We start from the raw sequence: 27,329 nt of genomic DNA, 5'->3' as shown, positions 1-27,329 counted from the left end.
CAGCAAGACTGCACAACTCAGGTTCTGGTAATAAAACTTCACTTAAATGTAAAATACAGCACTCCCCCTCTTTAGTAAGGCTTTATTGTATTTATTTTGTATTTGCTTTATTGTATTGTTTAATAAGTGTATCAAAACCTCATTTAGCAAGTAGCAAAGTAAGATTTACTTTATGCTCATAGTTATATATACATGAGTGATGACTTTGTGGTACTTAAACTGTAATCTCAGGAAAACAAAATCAGTTTCAGTGTCTCTTCCTGCTCAACTGTTACAATGAAAATCATGTTGCAATTTGTGACATTGGGTTAAAGAAGAAAAAAAGGTACTCTATTAAAGCCAAAAAAAAACTTTGAAAGTCATTTCAATGAACTCTTATATTCCATCTCTAGGGGTCATTCTGGTAGGTAGTACATTTCAGCTGACAGAAGTTTAAAGTTTAACCATGTCCCATAATCCAGGCCAGCACCCAGCCCAGCAGGCTGGCTCAGGCAGCTCCATTAAACCTGGCCTCTCCAGCAGGGAATTCTGGATCCCAAGAGCAGTGAACTGAGACAGGGCAGCGCTGACAGCACACTCAGTGCTGGCTCACACACCTCTGGATGGTTTCCAGAGCAGCACCAGCTCATCTTTAGGGTACGGAAGGCACCTCTAACTGCATTTAGATGTCAGCATCCAAGTGCCAAACTGCAGGGCTTCGCTAGCTAACCCTTCACATGTGTAGATTCATCTCTCCTTTCATGGAGGCAAGCCCATCAGACACGGTCTGGTTCTGCAAATTAGCCCAGACCGTTTTTGTGATGCTCCTTTGGCAACACTGGAGCTCATCTCGTGTTCAGTAAGTGTCCTCACTAGTGGAAGCTTCTGAACTTTCAGGTATTTTCATGTCATTAATGAGGGTTTTGAGGCAGGGAACTTTCTTTGACAGTAAAATGTAGTTTGCTAACTAAAACCACCCTCTTTTCCTGCATTAACACAAGCCAGGAAGAAAAGCACTTTGACACTTTTGCAGTATCTCAGGGGATGGATTTTTATTTTTCTGGTGTCTGTGTAAATTTAAGATATGAATGAATGGAAACATGAAGAGTCAGGAAACCCTGCTTAGCATATCTCTGTTAACTTTAAAAATGAAAACCAAACCAAGCCTTCAGCAAACCCCTTAAGATCTCTTATGCCATTAACCATTTTATTTTCCATTCTCCTTCCAGGAATCAGTGTAAGGATTTTAAAACATGGCATTCCGTTCAAAGGAAGTGAAGTGTTTATCTGTCCACACCACTGGAGCTTATGCAGCCAGGAGGTGTAAAAAGAAGAATCAACATTACTAAGCATAAGCACCAGAAAATGTTTATCCTAAGAAAGTTAACTTCAGAGAGTTTTAAAGCCACATACATTATGACACTATATGCCATCAGACCAAAGTTTTTAAACATATCATAGAAAAATTAACATTCCAGCAGTGAACTCCAAGGAGAAACAGTACCTAAGAAGGCAAGTGGTGCAATTTCCATCACTGGAATAGGCTGCATTGCTGCAGCTGCAGCACTGGTGGGACTGCCACAAAGCAACCCAGCCAGGTCTTGTCCAACTCAGCACACCCTCAGTGCACAGCGTTTTAAAGGAGACTGTAGCAGAGCCAAGAACATTATTCAATTACTAACTGTTTATACTGTTTATGCACACTAATTAAAACTAAAACTCACATCTTTACTTTGTAGCCACGGCTCTTTTCAGTTCACACTTTCCAGCTTTGAAAAGTTTTCTATGTACTGCTGTAACATAAGCAGTTCCCACTCATTGTAATTCTCTGTTCAGCTTGTGAATAAGAACACTAAACAGCAGGAAAAAGTATTAAAAATAATTTTCTAGGAAAGTAAAAATAATTTCAAATCATAAAATAAACATGGATTAGTTGGATCATAGCTACTTGGAACCACAGTATTACTCTATCACTCAAGAAGGCAGACAAAGATAAGGTATTACTGAGGAGCGTTAGCTTAAAACTGCAGTATTATTATGAAGAGTCCCTGGTGTTTAACATGGAAACATCAGCAAATCCCCCCCAGCTTGAATGTAAAATCTATTCCATCTTTGACCAAACATTTCAAGGCAATTTCAAACTTTCACACTTGTGTCTCCACATTCACACATGAGAAATGCTGGCAACTCATTATGCTCAAATTGAAATCAATTCCTCTACACAGCTACATGTTCTGTCAATGTGCTGCTCAATGAAATACATCTATTTAGCAGCCCTGCAAGCAAGTAAGTATCTCTTACTCTGTAACATTACCAAAAAGTTAACTCACAGACGACGGCATGAGAGGCTTAGCTTCACCCTCTCAAATATAACCATCAGTATGAGTGGTAGGCAATGAATTATTTTTGAATTTGTATTTCAGTGAACATTAGCTTTACCTGCATAATGCACAGGGATTTCTATCTTTGGCCCTATGACGTAGTGACCCTCCTCCAGACTGTGAGCTGTGATTGTTGTCCACTGCCGGCACGAATGAATCAGAAGATAATCGCTCTCCCGAAGACCTTCTATAGTTTCTCCTGTAAAACAGATGTAGGGTTTTTTTAGGAAATAAAACAAACCACACTTACTGCATGATGAATTAGGAGAACATCACAACAAGCATTTTATTCTCATTGGTGTTAATTTTTTCCAGACTTTTTGATTATTAAAAATGCAATTAAGTAAATTTCAACTCTATCCAGTAGTCATTTCTGCAACTTAAGCACTTTACCTTCCAGAAAACAAACAAGAAGCAAAACACCTCAATGCACGCATACAGTATCACAGAGATGCAATCCAGATTAATGAGTCGTGGTTCTGAGGCTCCTTTTTCAACTTTCTGCATAAACACACTTTTTATATTTCTATTCCGGTCTGCCTATCTCACTTGATACAAATACTCGAGATGTCCTTTAGTTCTTAAATAAAGAAAAAAAAAAAACCAACACATTTCCATATTTTAAAAGAGAAGCATCACACTACCATACAATAGTACCTGGATATCACACTTTCAGACACAGAGATTTCATTCAAAGATTTCATCTTTGTCATTCTATCTCTTTGCAAGCCGCTGCTTAATTAGCCATTCAGATGTCCATAAACTTAATCATATCACTTAGGGAAGATAAATTAATAAATAAATAAATATTTTAAAAATTTTCACAAACATCTAAGTCCCCTCTCAGACTGAAATTCAATGAGAAGCCTACCCAGACAACGTGTTGCTCACCTTTTTAAGGCACTCTCTTGTACTTTTCTATTCTGGTGTCTGTCAAACCCATCCCAAACACAGTCAAGGATCAAACTCTTCTTTCTTCCCTTGCCCTCACAACTTTGCATTTCTGCAGAGTGTTCTACAGTTTGCAGTGCATGATCAGGTCTAGAGTGCTTTGTTAGGTTTTCCAGCAACTGCAAGAACCGTATTAGACAGACCACCTAAAGTGCCAGCTACACATCTCAAGCGTGATATGATATATGATCAAAATTTCACAGAGCAGGAAACTGTTCTGTGTATCATCAAAGAACTGCTCTTACATACCTGCAGTCCTGCTCAGTACATTTCTGCATTAAGCACACAAAAAAACCCAGCCTTTCTCCAGGTGTCTTCGAAGCAGTCACTTGGACTTTCAGGAACACTCAGTAGACACTAAACACGGTCCAAGAATAATGAAACTTTAAATTTCATTTTCCTTCTCTCCCACCAGCTCCCTGCAGTTACAGCCAAAAATAACACAAATAGTTTAGCCCTGGAATCAAGTTTGGACAAAACCCATCCCCTTTGGTTACTACAACAAACTGAACTTTCTCCACATTGTCCTGATATCCCTAAAATTCAGTGGAAGCATGAGAATTTCCTCATTTTTTCCTGGGGCAGCAGATATTTCCTCTGTTCAATCTCTGCAGAGCTATTTCCCACTGAGCTTTTTTTCTGCCTGCAACAGGCACTCTTCCACCCTAGGCAACAGCTTCTACATAGCCCATTCCTGCCTGATTTCATGCTCCCATTCTATCAGAAAGCACCCTCCCACACGATTTTAAACAGAGCAACTGGTGTGTGTGAGAATTGTTAAGATTTTAAATCAGAAGAGAGCATTAGGGCCATCTGCTCTGACAGCCTTTGGCCACAGGATTCTGCTTGTCTCCTCCAGAAACTCGGATCTGGCTAAACAAGGGAGAGACATGGCCAAACCTGCAGAGTCCAATAGATGGACTTCCATGGGTCTGCTGTTCCATGGCCTGTCAAACCTTAAAAACATTCCTGCTTTGCCCATTTGTATCTTTAACTTATAACCATAGGTAAACTGCGTGATGGGCGTGTGAAGGAGAAACAAAAAGAAGTCAGAAGGAATACAAAGCTCCTTAGTACCAGTTATTCTTGCTCATATGAAAGCACATTTCTAGGTTCCCTTCTTTTCCACAGCACAGAAAGGAGCTTCCAGGTAAACAGGCCATTTCATGAACTGGCTTCCAGGTGTTCCTTGGACCACATCCCTTGGCAGCCCAGATAGGCAGGCTGCTTAACACCAGCTCTTGATCCCTGGGAAGCACCACCCCTCCACCCACAGCACACTGGGATAAAGGATCTCGTAAAGCCCAGGGAAGAGTGGCAAAATTACCATGCAGCACCAGGGAACTCCTTTCCCATCCATATCTTGAAAGAAATTCACATATATTTGCTGAAGGAATTACACATCTGCTAAGTTTTAGCAAAATATCACATCTCGAGCATCTCGTTTCCTGCTCACAGGGCAACCTCTAATATGTATAAAAATTACCTTCAGCTTGCTGCAAAGTTTTATGATTTTGAGGGAAAGCACAATAACAACAACAACAACAACAACAACAATAATAATAATAATAATAATAATGATGTGTTATTTGAAACTCATGTTTCAGTTTTGAAAGTTACACTCATGCTTCCTATAATCCGTGGCAACAAGTAATTATTCTGTCCCACAATAAAATCCAACCAATGGCACCTAAGGGAAGACCTAGTATTTTACTAGTTTCACTGACAGCGGTGAACAAATTTGGAATAAAACACAAAGCATCTTTGGTATACATTTTCTCTGCCTTACAATCTGTAGGTATAATTTCAGGCTATTACCTAAAGGAAGGCTGGACTCTACATCCAGAATTGCAGGGAAATAATTGCAGTATGGGTCACCCTCGAAGAATCTGAGGAAGATATTCTCAGGAAAATAAAGACACCCATTACGAAAAGGTGCTTCCAGCCATGGCTCACATGCTGTGATCTGTTTAAGTGGTTGCTCCACTAAAACTGGGTGGGACAGGTGAGTGTAAAAAGAGATTAGTAAGGCAGGCCCAAGAGTGACTACATCATTGAGTCTGCAGCTGGAAGTAGCTGTATTTTCTTAAACAGAACCTTGGAAACCACAATTCTCATTACACTAATTATTTGCTGCAACTGATTACATCGGAAATGAATTTCATGCTATGCTATAAGAGACTGGAGGAGACAAGGTGAAGCAGATGTGACAAGGAGTTGACACTCCCCTTGGCTCCTTAACAAAGGGCAGGTCTGCCCTTACCAAGCCCTGATCTTTCCTAACCATTGGTGAGACAGATTGCTGGGGTTTGCTTTATAGGAAGAGGCTCCTTGTCACCAAGGGATTAAAGGACTCAAAAACACCTGGCTGATCATGGTATCCAATCTATGCAAGGAAACCGTGACTGAGGACAACAAAGCAACTCACTTCTTTCTTCCCTTTTCTTCTACTCTGTCTCCCCCACAAGACTTGCTCACTGATTTCAAAATGCTTTCTTTCTGGAGGGGAGGACTTTCCAGGCTGGAAACCCCTCTGACCCTTGCTACAAGGCTCCTGTCTCAGCCCAACCCAGTCCAGGCTCAGTTATTCCTTTACACTTCTCTCAGCCAGCCATACCTTGCAAAACAGCCACACACACTCCATCTGATTTCCCCTTACCCCAGTGGCACAAGTTGTGCAAGCCTTCCATTAATCACATTTTGGCTGTGTGGGAGAGAACCTAGCAGCCCTCACATTCACCAGCTATGCAACTCAGTTCTCACCTATTCAACACACTCCTAGGCTACTGCTTACATAAAAATAAGACAACATGAGGAAACAGAGAACACAGGCCACTCATCTTTAGCAATAGTTTTGTCTCTTATGATCCAGTGTGGATTAGGTGCCCTATCTTTTCACCCTCTCCTCCCTGCCCCACATGCCTGCAATATAATTAAACCACTACAAAGAATCGACAGGCAAATACTTGTGCTGGTCTTTTACTCCCCCAAATAAAAGTCGAGAGAAGCAATGAACTACCACATGCAATTCCCCACCCTTCCCCAAGTTGCCTCCCTCCTTCCAAAATATGAGTCAAGTTTATTCATAATAATGCCTGAGACTAAGACACCCATGATTTGCTAGCAGCTCCTAAATCCTACATCAAGTGTCAACACCCATCCTTGCCTGAGATTAAAAGTCTCACACCCCTAAACTGAAAACTGAGCCAGTATGTTCTAATACAAGCTGATCTCCCACAAGCATTCTGACCACAATCAGTATCTGGGTACTCCACTTAGCACCACCAAAGCAGCACTACAATAAGTCTTCAGGTGCTCATTGCAAATAAGATTCACTATCATTTTTGAATTGCATGACCCATTTCTGTACAACTCCTAAAACCCTCTAATATTGCCAACACCACACTTGTTGAAGGGTAGTTGCAGGGGAAACACTAACCAGGAAAGGAAAATCATTCACATGTTGATACAGTCATTACAAAAAAAGGTAATTGCTTAATCAAGAATCCCATGCTTATTAAATACTATCTACACTAAATACCAATACTATTTTAATAATTATTTCTAGTTCCAAAACTGGATCATCCATATTTGGCAAATCTTGACTCTGTCATTGTAAATATTTCAATTTCAATTTAACAGCTAACAACTGTAGCAAGACTGATGAAGGGGCAACAGGATTCCTTCATCTACAAATTCAGCGATGAAATTATGTCTTCACCTCCACTTTTTGAGAACCAGGTAAGAAAACAGAAGTCAATTACATGCAGGGACTGAGTTTATATAAGTCTATGCTGCAGCACAGAAAGTAATTTCTTTTCAAAAGTGACATTTCTGCAAGTGGTTGCCACTGCTTACTTTCTAAAGACACATGAATTTTATTTAGTTTAGCATTTCACAATTCCAAAATGTCTACGAATTCCCCCAAAGCCTCAGGAGAGGAACTGAAGACTATTTCAGTTCTGAAGGGTCTGAGCACTCCTGTCGCCTCTTTGCTTCCTCCTGGATCACAGAATATCTCAAGTTGGAAGGAACCTGTAAGGATCATCAAGCCCAACTGCTCATCCCTCACAGGACTGGCTAAAACTAAACCATACGGGTAAGTATCATCAAGATGCTCTTTGAACTCTGACAGGTCGGGTGCCCTGACCACCTCCATGGAAAGCCTGTTCCAGTGACTGACCACCCTCTCAGAGAAGAGCCTTTTCCTAATGTCCCATTACAGTCCACAAAAGAAAACTCACTGGTCCCACGTACTCTGCTTGCCAAAGACAACAATGACTTTTCAACACCAACGACTAAAGAAAATTCATGAAACAAATGAAAAGAACCAACCAAAAAACCAACAAGAAAACTTTAACAGTTCTCCTCCTAATATTGGAAAAACTAACATTCAAGTCACTGCAAAATGTTCAGGCCAATATGAGTCACTTACTCACTCATTCACAGAAACTACACAGCCAAAAATAGGCAGTGATGTACAGGAATATAAATGCTTTATAATGCCACATACTTTGTCATTGTGGCTAAGAGTTTGCATCACTGCCTTAAAGCACAAGCTTTGCGTCTGGAGACATTAAAATAGTAGGTAACCAGGTAATTCAGAGAAAGAGAAGTCGTCGCATGCAAGGTTCTAGTAACGCAAGAGATTCCACTTACACACACCAGATGAGCTAGATACCATTTCCTCCTGCCAGGAAGATGTTATGGACACATTCCACTCATCTCATTCACCACAGAAGACTGAAAAGTGAGCTTAGTGCTGTCCCTTGCACATCAGCTCAAGCACGCTGAACTGGCTCTTTCTGGGATGAATAAACTTACAGAAAAGAATCAGGAGCTCACAAGAAACTTAAGAGGGCTTTTGTGAAATAACTGATGAAAAAGATGCCTGGGAAAACCCCAGGGAAAACTCAGCAAGACTTAGGGCCATGTGTTTTCATTAAGCATGAACACCATCTGCATGCAAGGTAACAGATGCCGTACAATTAAGTGCATCACCCAGACTGTCTTGGTCAGTTAAGTAGGTGGTGAGTTTAATTATTCCATCTAATGTTCCATAATCACATTACATATCATTACATAGAAAAATCTCAGCAATATTAAAAATCATGACTGGGTGCTCAGCCAGGTACCTACCAAACCACACAAAAGAATAACATCCACCTTATTCCCCCTCGAGTTTGCACTAACATTTGCTAGGAATGACATGCCAACTGGAAAAAGAGGTGGCTGGCTGGTCAGGTGAGCACCTGTGCTGTGAAATAATTAGGCAGAACTATCAGCATGTGGCTAGTGTTACAAGGGAAGGAGGTCTATCTGGCAACAACTGAAAACTAAGAGAAAGCAAAACTATCAGAAGCCAGAAAAAAGGAAAGAAGTGAGGTTCTTATTCATCATGCTCTCATTGCACTGAAGAGCCCTACTCACACACTATGTGCTTCACTGGGCATGCAGCTTGCCTGGATTTTCCCTAGCTGAGGACCAAATGAGCCATGCATTAAGATAAACCTTAACATTACCCTACCCCATCATGAAAACAAGGACAGCCCCACACAGTATGAAATAAAGTTATAATCTATCTCTTGTTTAAAAAAAAAGACAGTACTACAGACTTGCATGGCTCTGTGCAAAGAGATGTTTTGGGTCAGAGGGAGGTCACACTGCTAGCACAAATATAAATGCCAGTGCTGCTTTTTCATGGCAAAAGAAGGAACATACAAAATCTGTCACTAGCAAACTAATAACAGCTGTCTTGTTTCTGGAAAGGAAAATTTGTGTTTCAACAGACACAGCTAGTCACATAGCTCCCACACAAGGTAACACCTTAAGATGAATTCTATTTCTTTTCATCTTATTGGGAGATCCACAGAAGGTAAAAGATGAAGCCAAGGCCTCCTCTCAGCACAAAAGCTTTGGGGAGACCCCATCTAAAACCTAGAAGCTCAGGGCTGAGCACTGATGAGACAGCACACCTGAGGAGACCACACACAGGTGAGAAACACCAGCACCTGTGAGCAGCTGTGAACTGCAGGCATCACACACACTTCAGTCTCCTTGGCAATGAAGGTCTGGGAGCACCACAGGGACCTGCAAGCCTTTCCAGGGTATGTCTGCAGTACCACCAGGTGTTAAAACAAGGCTGGGTATCACAACATTTTTTGTCTTAAAAAAAATTAAATAAGAAAAAAAAAGATCAATCATAACTCAAGAGCCTATCTGAGAGTCTTTGTTTCCTCTCACTGGTGGGCTAATCCTTTACATAATCTTCAAAGAGGTCTCAGCACTTTTGTTCTTATTTAGTCAGTTGTTTGTTTGGAATTCTGAGCTCTTAAAATACAACACAACAAAAACCAAGGCATAACACCCACAAAAAAACAGCAGATGGCAACTTCTTGTCCCACACAAACCAAGTAAGCAAAAACAAAAATATGTACACCAGGCTGCATCACAAAGAGCATTCACTGTTGATTTGAATTTGTACTCATTTGATTCAGGGACTCACAGAAGCACCAGCAGCACTCAAGCAGCACTGCACTGAGTTTGTTGCTTTCATGGTATTAAGAATACAAGTTCTCTGAAAACACATGCACAAAAAAAGCCTCAGAGTGTTAGCATGGGCAACAAGCTATTGAAAGAGAACTCCAAGTTCTTGCAAGAGTGCAGGGGGCAGCTTCCATCCCACTTGCACAGTGCTGTCAACACATGATCCTTCACCATCCCCAGCACTCAGCTCTGTTACTGCCACAGCTTTTCCCTGGCACAACAGCTGCCTCCTCTCCTACAAAACATTTCATTGATACTTAGAGCTTTCTTCTTTTATAGTGATGATTTGGGATTTACGTTTTGGGTGAAGAAACAAAAAGTTTTTGTTAAGTCTGAATATTTAAGTTAGGACAAATTATTTTATTATTATTTAGCAGGCTGTGCCGCCTCTCCTTATGAGAACTCCAGCTGAACTCTGAGGAAGGGTGGAGGGAGAAAGTCAAACCTTTTGTTTTCTGTACACTGCATCATACTGCACACTATCTGCTGGGTGTTTTATCTATGGAGACGCACCTCAATGAATGTCAAAGACTAATAAATATTAAATTAGGGTGGTTTGCTTGCTTAAGCTTTGGCACTGTCCTCTGTTACTGAGTCAAATCTCCATTGAGCTGTTCAGCCTGTCAGTGCTATTTCTTTGGCAAAAGCACTGGTCTGTGATGTAGGTCAGCAGAAAAAGTTCATTAGGTAGAGAAGAGCATCTGAATTTTTCAAGGCTGAAGTAGCAAAGGAAATTTGTAGGGAAAAATTCACATCATTGTAATGTTCCTTAAAGGAAGGGGAAGAACACCCTAGAAATATTTGGTACATGATGAAGCCCACTTGTAGCAACATTAGACCTACAAAAATTGAATTTTTTTAATGTCACTGTGACTGAACAGATGTTCAAAAGAGCTACTCTTGCATTAAATGCCTAACGGCAGAGAAGTAGAAAGAGCATGCAATTGGAGAAAACACTACTACTATGGAAGAAAAGCCTTCTCTGAAAGCCACTTCATGTTATCAGTCTGACTTTCTGATTTCATACAGACACAAAACAAGGTTGATTAAAAAATTAAAATCAAGCTGATCAGAGAAACTTCCTTGTTTAAAAGAAAGCATAGCAACCTGCGTGGGAGTATATCATGCAAAGTCTAAATACAGCCTGCCAGTAAGTTAAAAGGGTAAATATTATAATTTCTAGGAGCAAATATTGTAGTTTCTAGGAGTAAGATGAAAAAAAAAAAACAACCCAACCAAAACAAACCGCATTAAAATTTAAACATCTCAGGGCTATATAATGTAGTGTACTAAATTTTTAATTTAAAGTGGGCAGATTCATTAGGCAAGCCTGACAGTGGTCTCAACTGACTTTCTGTGTCTGAGCATAGTGGAAAAGATGAAAACAGAAGGCTCTGTACTCAGCTACACAATCGTTTGATCTTTCAACACAAAGATCTATAAAAATATTCCAGTTATATCTAGGGCTATTGATAATCAGCCTCACTTTTCAGCTTCCCTTCTTCCTTCTCAAACAAATTCCCAAGTAGTTTTCAATATGTACTTCCATTTAACACTTCCATTCCTGCAGCACATTCAGTTGTGCTGCTTCCCATTATCTGGATCGAGGAGCATTTCTGTCATGATTCAAACTGCAACTTAACACTCCTCTCTTCAAAAAAAATAAACTCAAAGCAATACTGACTTGACCTTCCATCAGCAGCACAGAATTCATATCTTCCAGTGGGTGAAAAGTTTCCTTTGACAGCATAAGGATTCATACTTAATTTGATTTTAAGATGACTTACATACTTCCTTTTTTTGCCAGAAACAAGAAGTGGGGAAAAGTTGTAAGCATAGAAGTTCAGTTAAAATTAGTCTAAATTCTTCTGTGCGGTCTGTCAGACTAAGTCTCAATCTACCGGTGTTCAGTGTTGCTTTTTAACCACAAAAAGAGTTTAAAACAAGAGGTTTTAAAAATTATTTTTATTTGAGAGCTAGGCATCAAAGCCAGCTCAGGTTGTGCCTCACAAACTCAACAACAATTTCACATAATCTCTTCATTAATTCACTGCTGAGACAATGTAGGAAATGTCAATGAGATTTGTCCAGCCTCATCCAGTGCTGCCCAAGAGCTGCTCATCTGCAGCAAGCTCTGCCACCAGCAATTACACTTGTCCCCACCTTGGATGGTGGAGGGAGGGACACTGAATCTTCCTGCAGCTTCAGGGAGAGCTGGGCAAGATGCATCTTCCCAAGAAACAGTTTGTCCCAGATGAAGCCTCTTGCCACTGCACACCTTGGCTGAAACACAACTGCTGCTGGCTGCACTGCAACAACTTTCAGCTGTCTGAAGAGGGAATGCAGCTTGCTTCACTGACCCTACCTGCTCAGCAAGGAAGGAGCAAGGACAGCATCACCCCCAGAGTGCCTTCTGTTACCACCTGCGGTACTTTGTGCATTGATGTAATCCTTCAGCCTCACAGTACTGTGATCAGACTTTGCTCTGGGCAACCATTAAATATTTCACAATCAAGAGAAAGGAGATAAGGCTTTATTTCTGCAATTTCCAATCCCTCTGCAAAAGCGTGATAAAATCAAATTGCTTCAATCCAACTGATGCTGAACTTAAGCTATCACCCACTAATACCTAACAAGAGAGCAGACTCCCAACCACCTATTCTTTTTATGCCTGCCAGCAAGAAGACAGATTTATTTCTCTAGGATTAGAATTTTGCTATTGGAATGACTGGATATACCAGTACTGTTGCAACAAATCAGCATAAACCATAATCTCATTACAAAGCTATGGGACAGATTAATCCACTGAAAAATCCAGTTTGTTCCAAGGCAAGCTTTTCCCTAGCTGGAAATATACAGAGACAGCATCTCGGTGAGCCTTCAAAAAAACCTCTTTGACCTACTGCAGGGAAGAGAAGGACAAATATTTTAAATAAGCAGTAACTGGAATTTTGGTGCCACTGCCACTGATGGTAAACTCTCTGCTGACTTCAGCAATCTCACAGTTTGAACCTTGGCATCTTGCTTTCTTTGTGTTTATAAGAAAACTAGTGAGGAAAAAAAAAAGAAAGAGTAGTAACAACACAGATTTCATTGAGCTTTGTTTGTGTTTATTTCAAGCCTTCAGAGCTAACATCCCAGAATGAGAAACCTTGCTTTTTATGAATTCAAGCCAAACAAGCCAAAACACATCTTTCAACACAGACTGCTCTTCACTCCCACACAGGGGGAAAAAACCACTCAGTACAACAACATCTTAACATTCACATTCCAAAACAGAGTAACTTGCTATTGCTACCATAATTACTCTTCTTATTAATATTGAGCATCATCAGATGTAACTGCAGATTTGCTGTATCCTCATGACAGATTTAATTCTATGATTGATCAAACAAAACAGTCAAACACCATGGTTACTTATAACAGCCTAGAAAATATCAGCAATTCTTTAAACTATTCTGATACTCTGCAGCATGTTGAAAGTCTGCCAACTATTAGTGGCAACTATTTGTCATGGTAAAAAAAGGAAGGAAACAAATCATACAACCATACAATTCCTTAAAAAAATAGATTCTTACAGAAGAGAGCTCTCTGGTTTTGAAGTCACCTAACACCACAAATCTGAAGTGCTAAGAAAAACAGCAAGGAATGACAAGTTTAACGGTACTTAAAATGGCCACAGGTTAGAAATATTGAGGAGAAAGCCAAATAACTTTTCATTGCATGCAAGAGAGGTTCCAGCCTAGCTTATTGTTACCATAGGGAGTGAGAGAAAGGAATTGTGTTGATCCCATTTATCATTAATTTTCCATTTTGAATTCTCATGGCTAAAGTCAAAGGGGTAAAAAAGTTAAAATATTTATCTGCCCTTTGCAATGAAGGCACCAGGCCTGGAAATGAAGAATGCAAAGAGCAGCTTTCAAAAGCAGTCTGATAGGTACAGAGAACAACAGCACTACCTGACCAAAGGAAAAACACAGCAGTAACAAGATCTCTGAGCAGTTTGCTGCCATACAAATAAGCTCCTTTAAATACTTCATTCAGAGAACTGAGGTTCTCTTTCACTAGAGGCAGGCGTTCCTCATTCTGGAGAGCTCCTGCTCAGATGTGTCTATAAATACTGTGAGGTCCACTGCAGGACACACTTCCAAGTGCCTGTTTAGCATCAGGTGCTCAGCTGGAGAAGCTTAATACTTAAGGGGTGGGAGGTCAGCCTTTAGCATTGCACTTAACACACTGTCACTGACTTCCTATTTATGTCCAAGCACAGATACTGAGTGGCTGCTTCAGCTAATGAAGCCAGAGGCAGCTGCACACCTTTGGCTGCTGCACAGGTCTGGGGCAGTGAGGTCAGGGAAGCCTGGGGAAAGCTCCCCAGAGTTGGGATGCCAATGGAGAAAATGTTAACCCTACCAGCCTCATGGATTTAAAAGCTAGATTTTGATTCCAGACTGCCCTGGCAGACAGAGAAACAGTCTGTTCATTCAGACTTATCCTGGGCACAGCATGAGAGCTGGGGAGCTCTCATTGACAGTTATTTATAATTAGATGATATTTTAAAATAGCATCCAAGTAAACATGCTCTATCCTCTCATTATCTATCCCAAGTCCTAAAGGGACACTATGGCACTTTGTGTTGCACAGTAGTGATCCCTGCTTGAACTCAGGGCATCTCGGACAAGTTCCCAATTAAAAATAAGTACCCCAAATGCAGGAGCTGCTCAAGCATAGTTTTCTTTGGCTTTCAGAGATCTCATCATTACAATTTAATTTGTCTCTCATCTTTCTTTCAGCCCGGGTTTAAGGATGAAATAAAAACAGCTGGAAGTGAACAAAAGTTCAGCTCTGCTCTGAAGTGGGGCTGCCACCTGGCTGCTTGCCCAGTGGCCTGGCCCACCTCCCTGTGCCCTCTCAGTCCGAGCAGGCACTAATGGCTTGTGCACACACAGCCCCTGATTGCTGGAGCTGCCATTGCTTCTGCTTTTTAGCTACATCCACCCCACCCCTTCTGCTCAACCTGCAAAAATTCAAGTGTCACTAATAGGCAGGTAATGCTCCTTCAAACATGGGCTGACTGCATACAGGGACAGAAGCATGGATGTTCAATTCTAATTGGGCACTTCTTTGGTCTGCTTACATCCTGGAACAGTATCTGGGTAATACAGGAATACTAACAGGAGGAACACATTTAAAGCTGCCCTACACCTTTTCTGATCAAGAACAGTCTTAATCCTGAATACAGTTTCTTTCCATTGTTTCAGAGAAATCTACACTTCAGCTGTAAAGTATAAGAATGGATTTTGCTTTTAATAAAACATAAGGGACAAGTGAATAACAGCTCTTAACAGCTCTTTGATAATATTTCTATCACCTTAAGAAGGCACACACAAAAATAAAACCCAAAAAACAACCCACCCTCCTGTGGAAAGGAAAGCTTTTACTTTTGGCAAGCAGCATGCAGAACACAGAGTGAATAAAAAAGCCCATCATGCCTCACTCTCCCCTTGAGGGTACATTTATCTTTGCCCACAGGCAATTTGGTCGTAAGATATTTTGTTATATATTGACAGGAATCCAAATGATATTTGACATTGCAACCCATAAGACATGCAACAGAAAACTCTCCTCCTCCAGCCTGCCCTACATTTGGCTGCAGTGCTGTCACAGCTTTGCTGCTGCTCTGCAGCCACATCCTGGGTCCAGGGGCTGCAGCAACACATGTGTGTGTTACTACATTTTGTATTTTGAGCCCTCTCACCTCTCTGAGTCACACATATGAAGATGCTTTTTATATTTTCCTGCTACAAATTTTCTGCTTTACATTCAGAGATTAAGACAGGAAAAAAAAAGTCTGACCATAATGAAATTATGTTAGTGTACCTCACTAACATAAAAATCTCAGGTAAAATCTCAGATTTAACTCTATGTGTGCACCTGTGGCCCCTTCAAAGAGGAAACAGGGCAGTTTGTCCTTGGAATACATAGAAGCCTAAACAAAAAGTAGGAATATAATAAAGTGCTTTGGAAGCCAGTCTTTCAGCGAGGATACACACCTAAGATTCTCCTTTTGGCTCAACACATCATACCACAAATTGACAAGGATTACTATTATTCTTACAAATACACAGCATGCCCACTCTCATTCTCTAGGTCAAGCCAGCAATCAGTGTGGGCTAAGAAAAGGAAGCATTGCATGCAAAGCCTATCAGTTCACATTTGAGTCCTGCCAGCAAAACTCCCTTCACCGAAGTGAAAGAAAACATCATGTCAGCAGCACAGTGCAGGACTCCACAGGGGGAGATGCCACGTTTTCTGCACTGATAGCAGCCACCCCTCTGCAGCAGGGAAGGAACAGCAGCTCCTTCTAACAGCAATGAGCTGCCATTCCAGCTTCTGCTCCCAATGACCAGAAACACTGAAGTCTCTAGAAATGCCTAAAATTACTTTGCTTGCTTGCTTTCCCACAAGGTAGCACATAGACAGCTATTCCTCCTGGAATACACACAGCAAAACACCCCACTGCTCTCTGGTCCAACAAAGAGCCCGACTTCCTCCAAGCTGAGGGAAAAAGAAGAGGGCAGAGCAAAAAGATGAGGACATGGAGGGATGGAGAAGCAGAGTTTGCACAGGTGCTGGAAGAAGACAGCACAACAGATGAAAGGGGTAAAAGGAAAGACTATCCCATGTGAAAAGAAGAAAGGATATGAGAAGCAGCTCCTTTTGCTGCTCCATCCTGCCACTGCTGGGAGTTTTACCTGACAGTGACCTTGCAGATAACCTTGCAACACTTCCTGGAAGCCCACAAATGCAGGACAGGGCATGGAACAAACGACACAGATTGGAACCAAGGGTTCCCTGAACCCACCATGCTCTAAAGGGACACAATAAAAGATGTAACAGGAAAGCTGGACAAGAAGAGATCTGTGCACAAATGTCGTTTTCCTCCCCCTCCTTAAAGAAAAAATTTCCATCATTTTCCCACTCCAATCTTCCCTCCTTCATATCCAAAATGGTGAGGTGCCAGGAAGCAACAAGACTAGCTTTCAGTGGGGCAAATAAGCAAAACTGCCAGTTGGAACCACAACAACAGAAAAGCTGCAAACTGAAAAACAAACACAGGAGAGGGGGTATCCAAGCATTTGTGGACTACTTGGAAATAGCTCCTGGAAGTTAGTAACTTGACTATTTAGACTGCATAGCTTTTACAAACCCAGCTGCAAGGCAAACATGCTCTGCTTCAGCCTGGCTGCCCAGCCCAGGCAGTGCTGAGCAGCAGCCCTGGCAGTGCAACAGCGAGTGGGGGCAGCTCTGAAATGATGGCTGATGCTGCACACAGGGACCTTCCTCCTCTTGGGCCCTTGGCTCAGCCTTGGGCACACAGCCTGTCCCTTCAGGACAGAGTGAAGGCTTATGCACTCTGTTCAGGGTGGTTAATCTCTGTCTCTGTACTCTGTGCACCTAGCCCACATCCTCCTTGCAGAGCAGAACAGTGTCCCCACACAGCCTCTTGTCCAGCACATCGCCTTTGGAGGGTGCACACCCCCACACTGTATCCCAGCCAGCAGCAGCTGCTGATCCCCTAAACAGTGGCTGCAGTCTCCCAGCCTGTCCCTGGAAATCTGTCACCCATGGAGCCACATCCTTACCCATGCCAGGTAGATGTTTTGCCATGAGGACACCAAGACAGAGAGCAACGCAGCACATGGCACAAAATGGCCCATCCAAAGGGGTTTCTACTTCTTTACTCAGCTTTTCTTCCCACTCCCCCAGCTCTGACTGTAAGGAGAGATGCCCCAACTTCCTTGCTGCCACCACAATGTTTTCCCTGCTCATTTCACAAACAGAATTGCAGCATGTTGTGTTTTATATAACATTTGAGTCACTACGGTTCAGCCCTGCTATGAAGCAACTCCAGTATCAGCTTCATCAGGTTGAGCTCTTGGGTATCTTCCAGCCTCTGAGACCATGTTTAGATCTTTATTCTTGGTTCTCTTAGAAGCCCAGGGACATTCTCACAGACCAAGGAAATCCACACGCGTCCAAGTTCTCTGTGATTACAAGATTACAACATCCTGAAAGAAAAACCCCAAAACCAAAAAGGACGCTTTTCAAGTAATTTTGCATTTCTTGAACATTTGCACTTCCAGGAAGCTCCTATTGACCTTACCCACAGCAACAAGATTTGCTGCTTTTCCTGGGAAAACCACCATTCACTCCTCTGCTGAGGATGCAGATGCTGCAATCCCTGGCACAGGGCTCTCCACACCCCCAAACACACAGCTCTGGCAGATATTTCTCAGCATTTCCCATCTTCATCGTGGCTTGATCCACTCAGTGTGCACCTTGCAGTCTCAGGAGCATCTCCCTCCACAGAACAGGCAGCCTGAAGGATTGAAGGATGAGGAAGCTGGGCTCCACAGCCTCCCCAGCCCCAGGAAGACCCTTCTCCTCACACCAGCATGCAGCACCAAGCCTGGCAGGGCAATACCTCACACAGCAGCAGTACAGGGGAAATTGAGACACAGCAGCTACTCTTGCTGGTGCAAAGCCTCAGCCAAGCACGCAGGTGCCCTGACAAAGCTGTGATTTATTAGTTTAATGCCGACTTGCCCACCGCCTCAGAGACTGCAGTGCAGATGTGGCTCTAATCCTCAGCAAAGACACTCTTCAATCTGCTTATACACCTCAATTTTACATTTCTGTGCTAAGCCCTTTAGATGAGCAGACGTGGCTTACAGGTGGAGGCACAGTGAAGTTTGCTCCACAAGTTTTTCATACTGCAAAAGGTATGAAAATCGCAGACCACAAATGCTACGTAAAACTCTTTCCAAAGAGAAGGACCATTAAAAGCAAAAAATTTCAGACTTGAAATATTGGCTCACTGAGTTTTATGAAGGTTGGTTTTGAGTCATATGCAATCCACATTAAGATGACGAATATTTTCCTATAGGGGAGAGACTTAAGCTGCCCTAATCCAACCAACTTGTTACTCCTAATGCCAAAAGGAAATACAGCAACACCCATGCCCTTTGCTTCTGACAAACCACCACTGGAATGACTGGAACACACTGCAACTCTTCCCACAACTTCCATCAAATCCTGTTGCACCAGACCATGCTGTCCAATATCCTCCAGCATTTCATCTTGGCATAGCTGCCTCTGCTGGGGCACTACAGGGAGTGCCAGTTCACGTAATCACCGAAGCCAGGAACACCTAGTTCCAGAACAGCACTTACAGACAAAGCACAAAACAACGAAGCCCTTCTTTCCTATGCTAGACTTATCCCATTCCTTGCAACAGCAGCACATGATTCATCACACCACATTTGTTTTAAGCTTAGGGGTTTGACTAACTGTCTGAGGCACCTTAATACCTTAGATTTTATGTGTACCTTGTGCTTTATTTGAAAGCTATATGTAATTTAAATGGGGAGAGTGGGGCGATGGTGGAGGAGAACTTCAAGTTTTAGCACTTGAATTCCAATTAAGAAAAGACTAATGGTATTTCACCTTCCAATACCTGAACTACATAATTATCCAGGAAGTGTTTATCCAGTTACGTACACGAAAGCTTCACCTCACAAAGTCAAAACTTTAGAAACTGGAACAAAGAGCTAGTAGTTTCACACCTTGAATAACAGAGAAGAATATGAACATTTATTAAGCACATAAGAAGTAAGAGCAATGTAACTATTTTCCATCCTAGCAGCCCTAACACCCTACTAGGGCTCAAATGTCTGGTTAAGAATATACAATACACACTACTAAAGTGGGTATGATGCTGAACTCTTTATCTCACCCTCTCCCAGGGTACTCCTAGGAGCAGGTTTTGCCAAGCTACTGGCTTCCATCTCCAGAAAGGCATGATAATCTTCACAGACACCATTCAATAGCTACAGGTTTTAAATGAATTAAAAGCTTTTTCACTAAAATGTTTCTGGAACACATCTCTGCCAGCAGGGGAAAAGGAAAAACCAATCCAACCAAAACAAAAACCCAGGAGCAGTGGTTAGTGGCAACCTGTCAATTGTTTTTTTCATTCAATTGTCTTGATGGAAAAAGCAGACCACACAGTGAAGGTAGAAAGAAGAGGAAGCTAGCAGGAGATGCTACTGGAATTACTCTTCAATGGCAGAACACACAGTCATAGTTTCAAAGCTGTTCAGCACCTCAGGAAGAAATCAAGCCATGTGGACACAATGGATCTTGAGGATATTTGCTGCCAAATCAAACACTTGTCTTGTCTGCCCCATACATAAGAACTATCACCTGCCACACCTCACTGGACAAGGCAGCCACACCTACAGTTGGCAATCAGATCATGGCCATTACCCAGGGTCTGAGCATATCTGAAACTTCTTTCTGGTCTGTTCAAAAGCTTTGCCCTACTCCCACATGATGCCTTTTAAAGATTTCTTCAATAGCAGACTACTGAGACATGCTGCACTAGCTTAGCAAGAGAAGGAGGTCATTCAAGACAATTAAAGCACAGATAGCAGCATTCAGACCTTTAAAGAATAAGTCTCTTTGTAGTTTCAAAGTATTGTTCAGCTGCACAGATAACCCACATTTGTGGAGTGACGCAATGCAAAATTTTCATTATGTACATGGCCATGCTGTTCTATTGAGTATGATCGTCTTTGATAAGATGTGAGGGTGCTCAGTTTCCAGAACTGGAATCAGCTCTGCAGTAATGTGCTGAACAGAACAATAGTCCCCTGAACATGACTGGGGCAGACAGTTGTCACCATGAGAAAGTTTTGCAATGGAAGAGAAAAAGAGAACCTGAAATACAATTAAATAAAATCCCTTTGTCCCCAGGAGCAACAGCAGTACCAACTCACTACTCACCCACTACTGATATGCACAGGAGTTCACTTAAGGGTAAGAAAGAAGAAAATCACCTTTTAAATCTGTTACCCATTTTACAGATTTTTCCTTTCTTTATAACCACCAATTCTGCCATTTCCTCTTACAGCCCATTTACAATGCATAAGGAAGAACTTCCTTCACTGCCTTGGTGGCTCACTGAGATCCATCGTCTCCTCCACAGGAAAGTTCAGCATGTTTTCCCCACCATACACAGTAGGGAATCACTTCTCTGTCAGTTGAGGTCAAGTGCCACTGTATTTGATCCCAACAGAACCACCACATTTTTTTTTTTCCTAGATATTACTTAGGAAAAAAATAAAAATAATCACAGGACCACATGGCCTTTTAATCCCACAAACCTTAATCTCTGTACACAAACGAGAATTTCTGTGAACTCTTCCAGTTCAAATTCAGTATATGGGTAAAAAATACCTACAAGCAAAGGCTGATCTTTACTTGTGAAAACATATCAAGACTGTCTGGGAAAAAGGGAGTTCCACTAAGAAAAAGAATGACAGGCTCTTATGAGTCTGAAGGCAGCAGTAAGCTTACAAAAAAAAACTTGGCCTAAAGCTCAGCTCTATGCAAAGCAATATTTTCTCGATCTTAACCTTGATAGCATTTCTCTTTTACCCTCCAAAATTATCCTTAGAAAAATAATTACCAGAAATCTAAAGCCCTGAGATCACCAGGCACAACATCATTTATGCACTAGCAACAAGACACAGTCCCTGCTTCGCCATCAGCTTTTTCTCCCGATGGTCTGAGGAGAGCCAAGCCCAGGCTCACGTGCAGCCCCGGTTCTCACAGGCCAGCCACGCTCACCTTTCGCCCCGTTGCAAAAACCACACTGCGATAAGATCTCTTTCTGCTGCGGGTTCCCAGAGCAAAATCTTTCCCCCACTGCACCCACCCACAGGTCTCTCACTGGGGTGGTATTCAGCTGTGACAATGCAAATCGGGACTAGGGGGCACCAAGGGGGGAGGACAGGAAAAACAGAGCACAAAGCTCGTTCCTCTCTTGCTCTTCAAGTCTTGCTTCTTTTCATCTGAAAGAGCCCACTCAGTGAATTCCACAGCGTGAGATCAAGTCCATGCATTTTCTCTGGTAGGGTGTTCAGCACTTTTTTAGCAGCTTTGTATTTGAGTTATCATCTAGAAATATTTAAGTTGTTATGGAGGTTGGGACAAAAAACCATACAAAACCCATTTGCTTCCTTCAAGAGTGACAAGTTTGAGTTTCTTTCAGTCTGTTTGTTCAATCAATATAACAATATTCACCAAGAAAACAATAAAACATTGAAACAAAAAAAAAATTGATTTATGACTTAACACCATCCAAAAGCATAACATGAAACACAACCAGTCTTAAAATTCAAAATAAAAAACCTGAAAAGTTTTTCAGGTTTTCAAACTCTGAAGAAAAAAAACCCCAGAAGTTGACATATTTATCATTTCTAGATGGATAAGGGAGGCATGAATGCCTAACTACTTCCAACTATATCTTGATGTAACAAAAGACTACTTCCTCCCATACCATCAAGAAAAACCCTCCCTTCTCAGCAGAGGACCAAATTTAGTGCACATAAATATTTCATAACTTCATCCTGTCAAGAAATCAAACTGAATTACTTAGGGCAATTTTCCAGGAGCTGCACATCCAAGCTCGAAGAATAAAACTGAATTGATCATACTCATTCTTCCGCTTCATACTGAAAGGCCAGAAGGTGAAGCACAAGTGCAAAACTGGACATCTTGTGTGGTGTCATCTAAGAACATCATCCACCAAGTGCTAAACTCCATGAAGAAATGTAGAAACAACACAGTAAGACTGACATCTTCTGAAGAGAATACAGCTCCAGCTTTACAATCCTCTCCTACAGCCTGGTTTGCAAGAAGGAAAAAATTCTGGCTTTCACAAAACCTTGTGAAAAATGAAACAACAGCCAAGAAACAACTTGGTGCTACAGAAGTAATGTGTTGGCACAGTAATGTGTTGGCCACAGATTCTGTGGCCAACCACAGAATCAAAAGGTGACTGAAGACAGACATCTACAGGTGGCTTGATTTCCAACAGCATGAAATACACGCAGCTACCGCTGACCTGGAGAGGAATTCAGCACCTGAAGAAGACATGAGAGCATTTCTGTGCAAACAAACCCTGACCCAAAGATAAGAGCCACACCCTGATAAAACTGGCACACGACACTACTTTGCTAACAGAGGTAGCCTTAAACTTCCGAAGCACTGGATGACACACTTTTGGATTGTCCTCTGCATTTATTTTCTTCAGCGTTGCATCAAAAAATTTTCTGACTGAGCTTCACTTGTTAACCTTGCAAGACAAGAACTGGGATGCAGAACAACCACCCCGCAACAGCCCGTGCTCCAGTCAATTCCACAAGCATTGCACACTCCCAACTTTCCTCCTTTAGAAGGCTATGCACTGATTCATGGCTGCTTTCTCTTATTGCAAGACAAGCTTCTCTGGAAAAGGGAAAAGCATTCTCTTCCTATCCCCAAGACCATGGCGTCTGAGTTCTTTATAAAATATTGATTTGTCTGCTGTCTGTAGTGCCCCAAGTTAAAAGTACATCCATTTGAGTAGGTAAAACCAGACCCATGAGCTGCTGAACCGGGCAGACCTAAATCAGCTCCAACCAGAAGCCCTTCACACAGAGCCCCACCTGAGCCTGCCTCCTGGCAGGGCTTAGTGCAGGGCTGAACCACTGCAGCAGGACACCCACACCAACAGCTGCCTCCTGTCTGGCCATCTCAGGCCATGGGCAGAAGAGATCACGTCTGTTTACATCCACTTGCCTGTGCATATGCTCTTCAATGTGGCACATAGGACAAAGGCCACAATATTTTTGTCTCCCCAACAATTATGGGATATTTCCATCAACAGCTCCAACACAAGGACTCCTCCTCGAGAAAAACCCCATCAGCTGCCTGCTTCAAAACCCATAAACTGTCTCTACCCACAAAGCTTTCTCAGGTACCTTCCAACGAAGAAAGACAAGAGGAGCGGGGAGATTTGGAGGCACAACACACAGAGAGGAAAATTAATAAGTCATCAATATATATACATCCTGTTAGAGCCTGAATCAGTGCCAGGAGCCTCAAGTAAATTAACAGCCTTAAGTGCAGTGACTGGAGGCCATCTTAGCTGTTCCTAGTGACAGGAGGTATTACCACGAGGAACTCCTTAACATGCCAGCTTTGCCATTCTCACAGGACAACATACATTTGACAGTATGATGAACAGCCAGATGAAGTTAAAAAAAGCAAAAAAAACCCTTTTATTTAACCTGCTCCTGAGTGCCAGCTCTGAGGAAGCACTACGAGTGAAAGGAAAAATACTGCATAATCCAGGGGCAAAGTCAAAAATCATCACTGCAGTATGGAAATTGCAGTTAAGTAATAAAACAGTCTTGGTCTTGACCTGTACACTGGGAAGTAACAGAGGATAAAGCCTGTGCTCATTCTTAACTTCCCCAATCAATACAAAACTTGATAAATCATAACTGTTCTATTATATCATAAAAGTACATGGCGACTTCATAAGCTAATGAATTAAAAAGCCTAGATTTTTTTTTCCAATTTCTGAGTTACCTTCTGCATCATTTTAGAGAGCAGGACAGTTTTCATGGAGCTACCATGCAAGGCACATACACATTATTACAAAGCAGCTGTCTGAGCCTTTATAAAAAAATTCCCACATTTCCCTGGTTCTCTGCACCGACACATTACTTTTCAAGGCATGGATCTAGGAACGGTAAAACGGTGCTGTCATAGCTGTTCTGTCAGACCTGATTCTTATTTCCTGGAGTAAACAAAAAGCTGCACACTTGGAAACGGCAGGTGAGCACCCAAGTGAACTGTAATAAAAAGTTATCTGGAGACTAAAAAGGCTTCATACGTTACTCCTTTTATTTTTTACAGGTCCGTGGCCTTCTTAGGGAATTGTAACACAAGAGATTTAGCCCACTTGGCTATTTTGTATCCCTTCTTATTTGGCCTTGTTGTAGCATCACTTCATCAAAACACCGGGTCTTCAGTGCTGAAAGTGCCCTTCCACGCTTAATTTGGGAGGGCGAGGACCCCTCTCAGCGGGGCAGGCAGCTGACAGCACACCGGCTGCACCGAGCTGCCCTCCGCACCGGCGGAGGGGGCACAGCACCCAGATATGTATGTGGGTGCACAGCAACGCGCGGACCCCGCGGCGAGCGGGAGCCTCGCACCGAGCCCCGGCAGCGGCAGATCCAGACCCAGAGCGCTCCCGGGAGCCGCGGGAGGCGCGGGGCGCTCCCGGCAGCGCGTCCGGCAGCCCGCCCGCAGCCCGGCGCCCGCCCGGCCCCGCTCCCCGCCCCACGCACCGCTGTCCAGCCGGGCGATCTGGGGCAGCCGGTAGGTGCTGACGAGCAGGTCCAGGGGCACGGCCACCGCGCTCCACTTCACGTCCTTGAGGTTGCAGCCCAGCGGCGGGCCGGGGTCCATCTTCCCGGCCCGGGAGGGGAGGGAGCAGCCAGACAGGCAGCGCCGGAGGGGTGCTCCCACCCGGCGGGGCGGCTGCCAGCGGGGCGGGCGGCGGAGGGGGCGCCGGGAGGGAGGGAAGGAGGGAGGGAGGGAACGAGCGGGGCTCGCTCCGCGCCAGGCGCCCGGGACGCGCGGGGCTAGGCAGAGGGGGAGGCCCGCCGGGCGCCCGCTGCTGCTGCTGCGGCGGCTGCTGCTGCCTCTGCGGCTGCTGCTGCTCCCGCCGCCCCCCGGGACCGGCTGGGGCCGCCCGCCGCCGCCGCCGCGCCTGGCCCAGGAAGCGCCATCCCAGCACTGACTAATCAACAGGGTGCGAGCAACGCCTGCGCAGCTGCCGCTCCTCCCCGCGCCGAAAAGGAAAGTGCCGGGCTGCCCGCCCGCCCGCCCGGCGCGGAGAGCCAGAGCCAGAGCCTGCCAGAGCCGCCCAGCCCGTCCCTCTCACTCCACCCTCCGACCGCTCGCCCGACGTGCAGCCCACACTTGGGCTATGCATCTCTTATTTTAGTTTTTACCTGTGAGTCATGTATATACGTGTGAGTTCATGTATACAGGCTGTGCACTGTTACTGCACACGCAGGTATTACACATATTGTGTACTCAAAGGTCTTCACACCATGGGAACGTTTGTAGGCATTCGTTCTTCAAAGTGGCTTCTGTGATGAAATCTTATATGATCTTCGTAAGATATTTTACTTAATGTTACCCTTTATTTTATGCATTTTGATCTCCAGGCTGACAGACTGCAGAAACTCTGGGAAATGAAACCAGCAAAACTCCTGGGTGGTTGCACTGTACTGTGCTCAAGTTTGTTCCCTTTCGTGTCAAAACTGTTTATTTTATTGCAGCAAACTTGGCTACATTTAAGCCTTTAGTGTTGACTGAAGACATAAAAGTGCCTTGCAGTGATTAGCAAAACGACTGGCAACATCCACAGCCAACATCTCTCTCCAGGCTCCAGCTTCTCTATCCCTGAGACTACTGGGGATGGCAGAGCTCCGGGAAGAGCTGTGGTTCCAGAGCCCTCCTGTAGCTCACCCTTCCTCAGGGCCTGCGTAAAGGGCCAGACACTGCTGCGTGCCTTTGTCACTGCTGGTGGCACAGCACTGCCAGCACGAGGAGGGCTGAGACAGACATGCTCTTGTTCCCCTCTGCCACAGAGACTGGGACTTTATCCACGGCCTCCAAGATGAAACAGAGCCCGTGGAAACTAGTCGACATAGAAGATTACAGAAAACCTAAGTTATCTTGCTTTATGTGGATCAAGGATGGCTTCAAGCTCATCCTACTGTGGGTCCATGGTTTAGCTATAGCGTGGCACTGGATTTTCTCAACTATGAAAAACCTTCGTTCTTTACAAAGAAGGTTTTTCTGCTGTTAGATCCTACCTAGCAGAATAGATAGCTTTTAAATTTTTAAAATTTACCTTGAAAAGATACTTCTTTTCAAAGTAGTTTTCCTTTTACCAATTTCACCAAATGCTTTTCAACATCAGTGAATCAAGCTATTGAAGTGCAAACCAGTATCACAGACTGGGTCAGGTTGGGAGAGACCACACTGGATCATCTGGTCCAACCCCCATGCTCAAACAGGGTCATCCCAGAGGACATGGCACAGGATTGCATCCAGACAGTTCTAGAATAGCTCCATTGAGGGAGGTTCCACAACTCCTCTGGGAAATCTGTTCCAGTCCATGGTCACTTACACATTAAAGAAGGCATTCCTGACATTCAGGGGGAACTTCCTGTGCCTCAGTTTCTGCCTGTTGCATCTTGTCCTATTTGCTTGGCATCACCAAGAAGAGCCTGGCTCCATTTTCTTGACAGCTTCCCTTCAGGCACTTATAAACATTTTAAAGTCCCCTCAGTTATCTCTTCTCCCTTCTCAAGGCTCACAGGCCTGGCTCCCTCAGCCTGTCCTCCTAAGAGAGATGCTCCAGCCCCTCAACATCTTTGTTGCCCTCCACTGGACCATCTCTAGAAGCTCCATGTCTCTCTTGTATTGAGGACTGGACACGGCACTCCAGATGTGGCCTCACCAGGGCTGAGTAGAGGGGCAAGATCACCC

General features: G+C 43.4%; 1 protein-coding gene across 1 annotated transcript in view; it reads right to left on the bottom strand.

Annotated features, from left to right (window-relative positions):
* GAREM1 (GRB2 associated regulator of MAPK1 subtype 1) overlaps window positions 1-25,242 on the bottom strand; it is a 98,869-nt gene extending 73,627 nt beyond the window's left edge. The window contains exons 1-2 of the mRNA XM_054284872.1: window positions 25,109-25,242; window positions 2,419-2,559 (exon numbers count right to left, since the gene is read on the bottom strand). Of these exons, the coding sequence (XP_054140847.1) occupies window positions 2,419-2,559; window positions 25,109-25,229 (262 nt within the window). The 5' untranslated portion in view covers window positions 25,230-25,242. The remainder of the gene's footprint in view (window positions 1-2,418; window positions 2,560-25,108) is intronic.
* Between the last annotated feature and the right edge of the window lie 2,087 nt (window positions 25,243-27,329).

The sequence above is a fragment of the Melozone crissalis genome, unplaced genomic scaffold (assembly GCF_028551555.1).
Source record: "Melozone crissalis strain CALT ecotype California unplaced genomic scaffold, PUWL_Pcris_2 ptg000042l_1, whole genome shotgun sequence".
Taxonomy (NCBI): Eukaryota; Metazoa; Chordata; class Aves; order Passeriformes; family Passerellidae; genus Melozone; species Melozone crissalis.
This window is presented reverse-complemented; position numbering and strand designations above follow the sequence as displayed.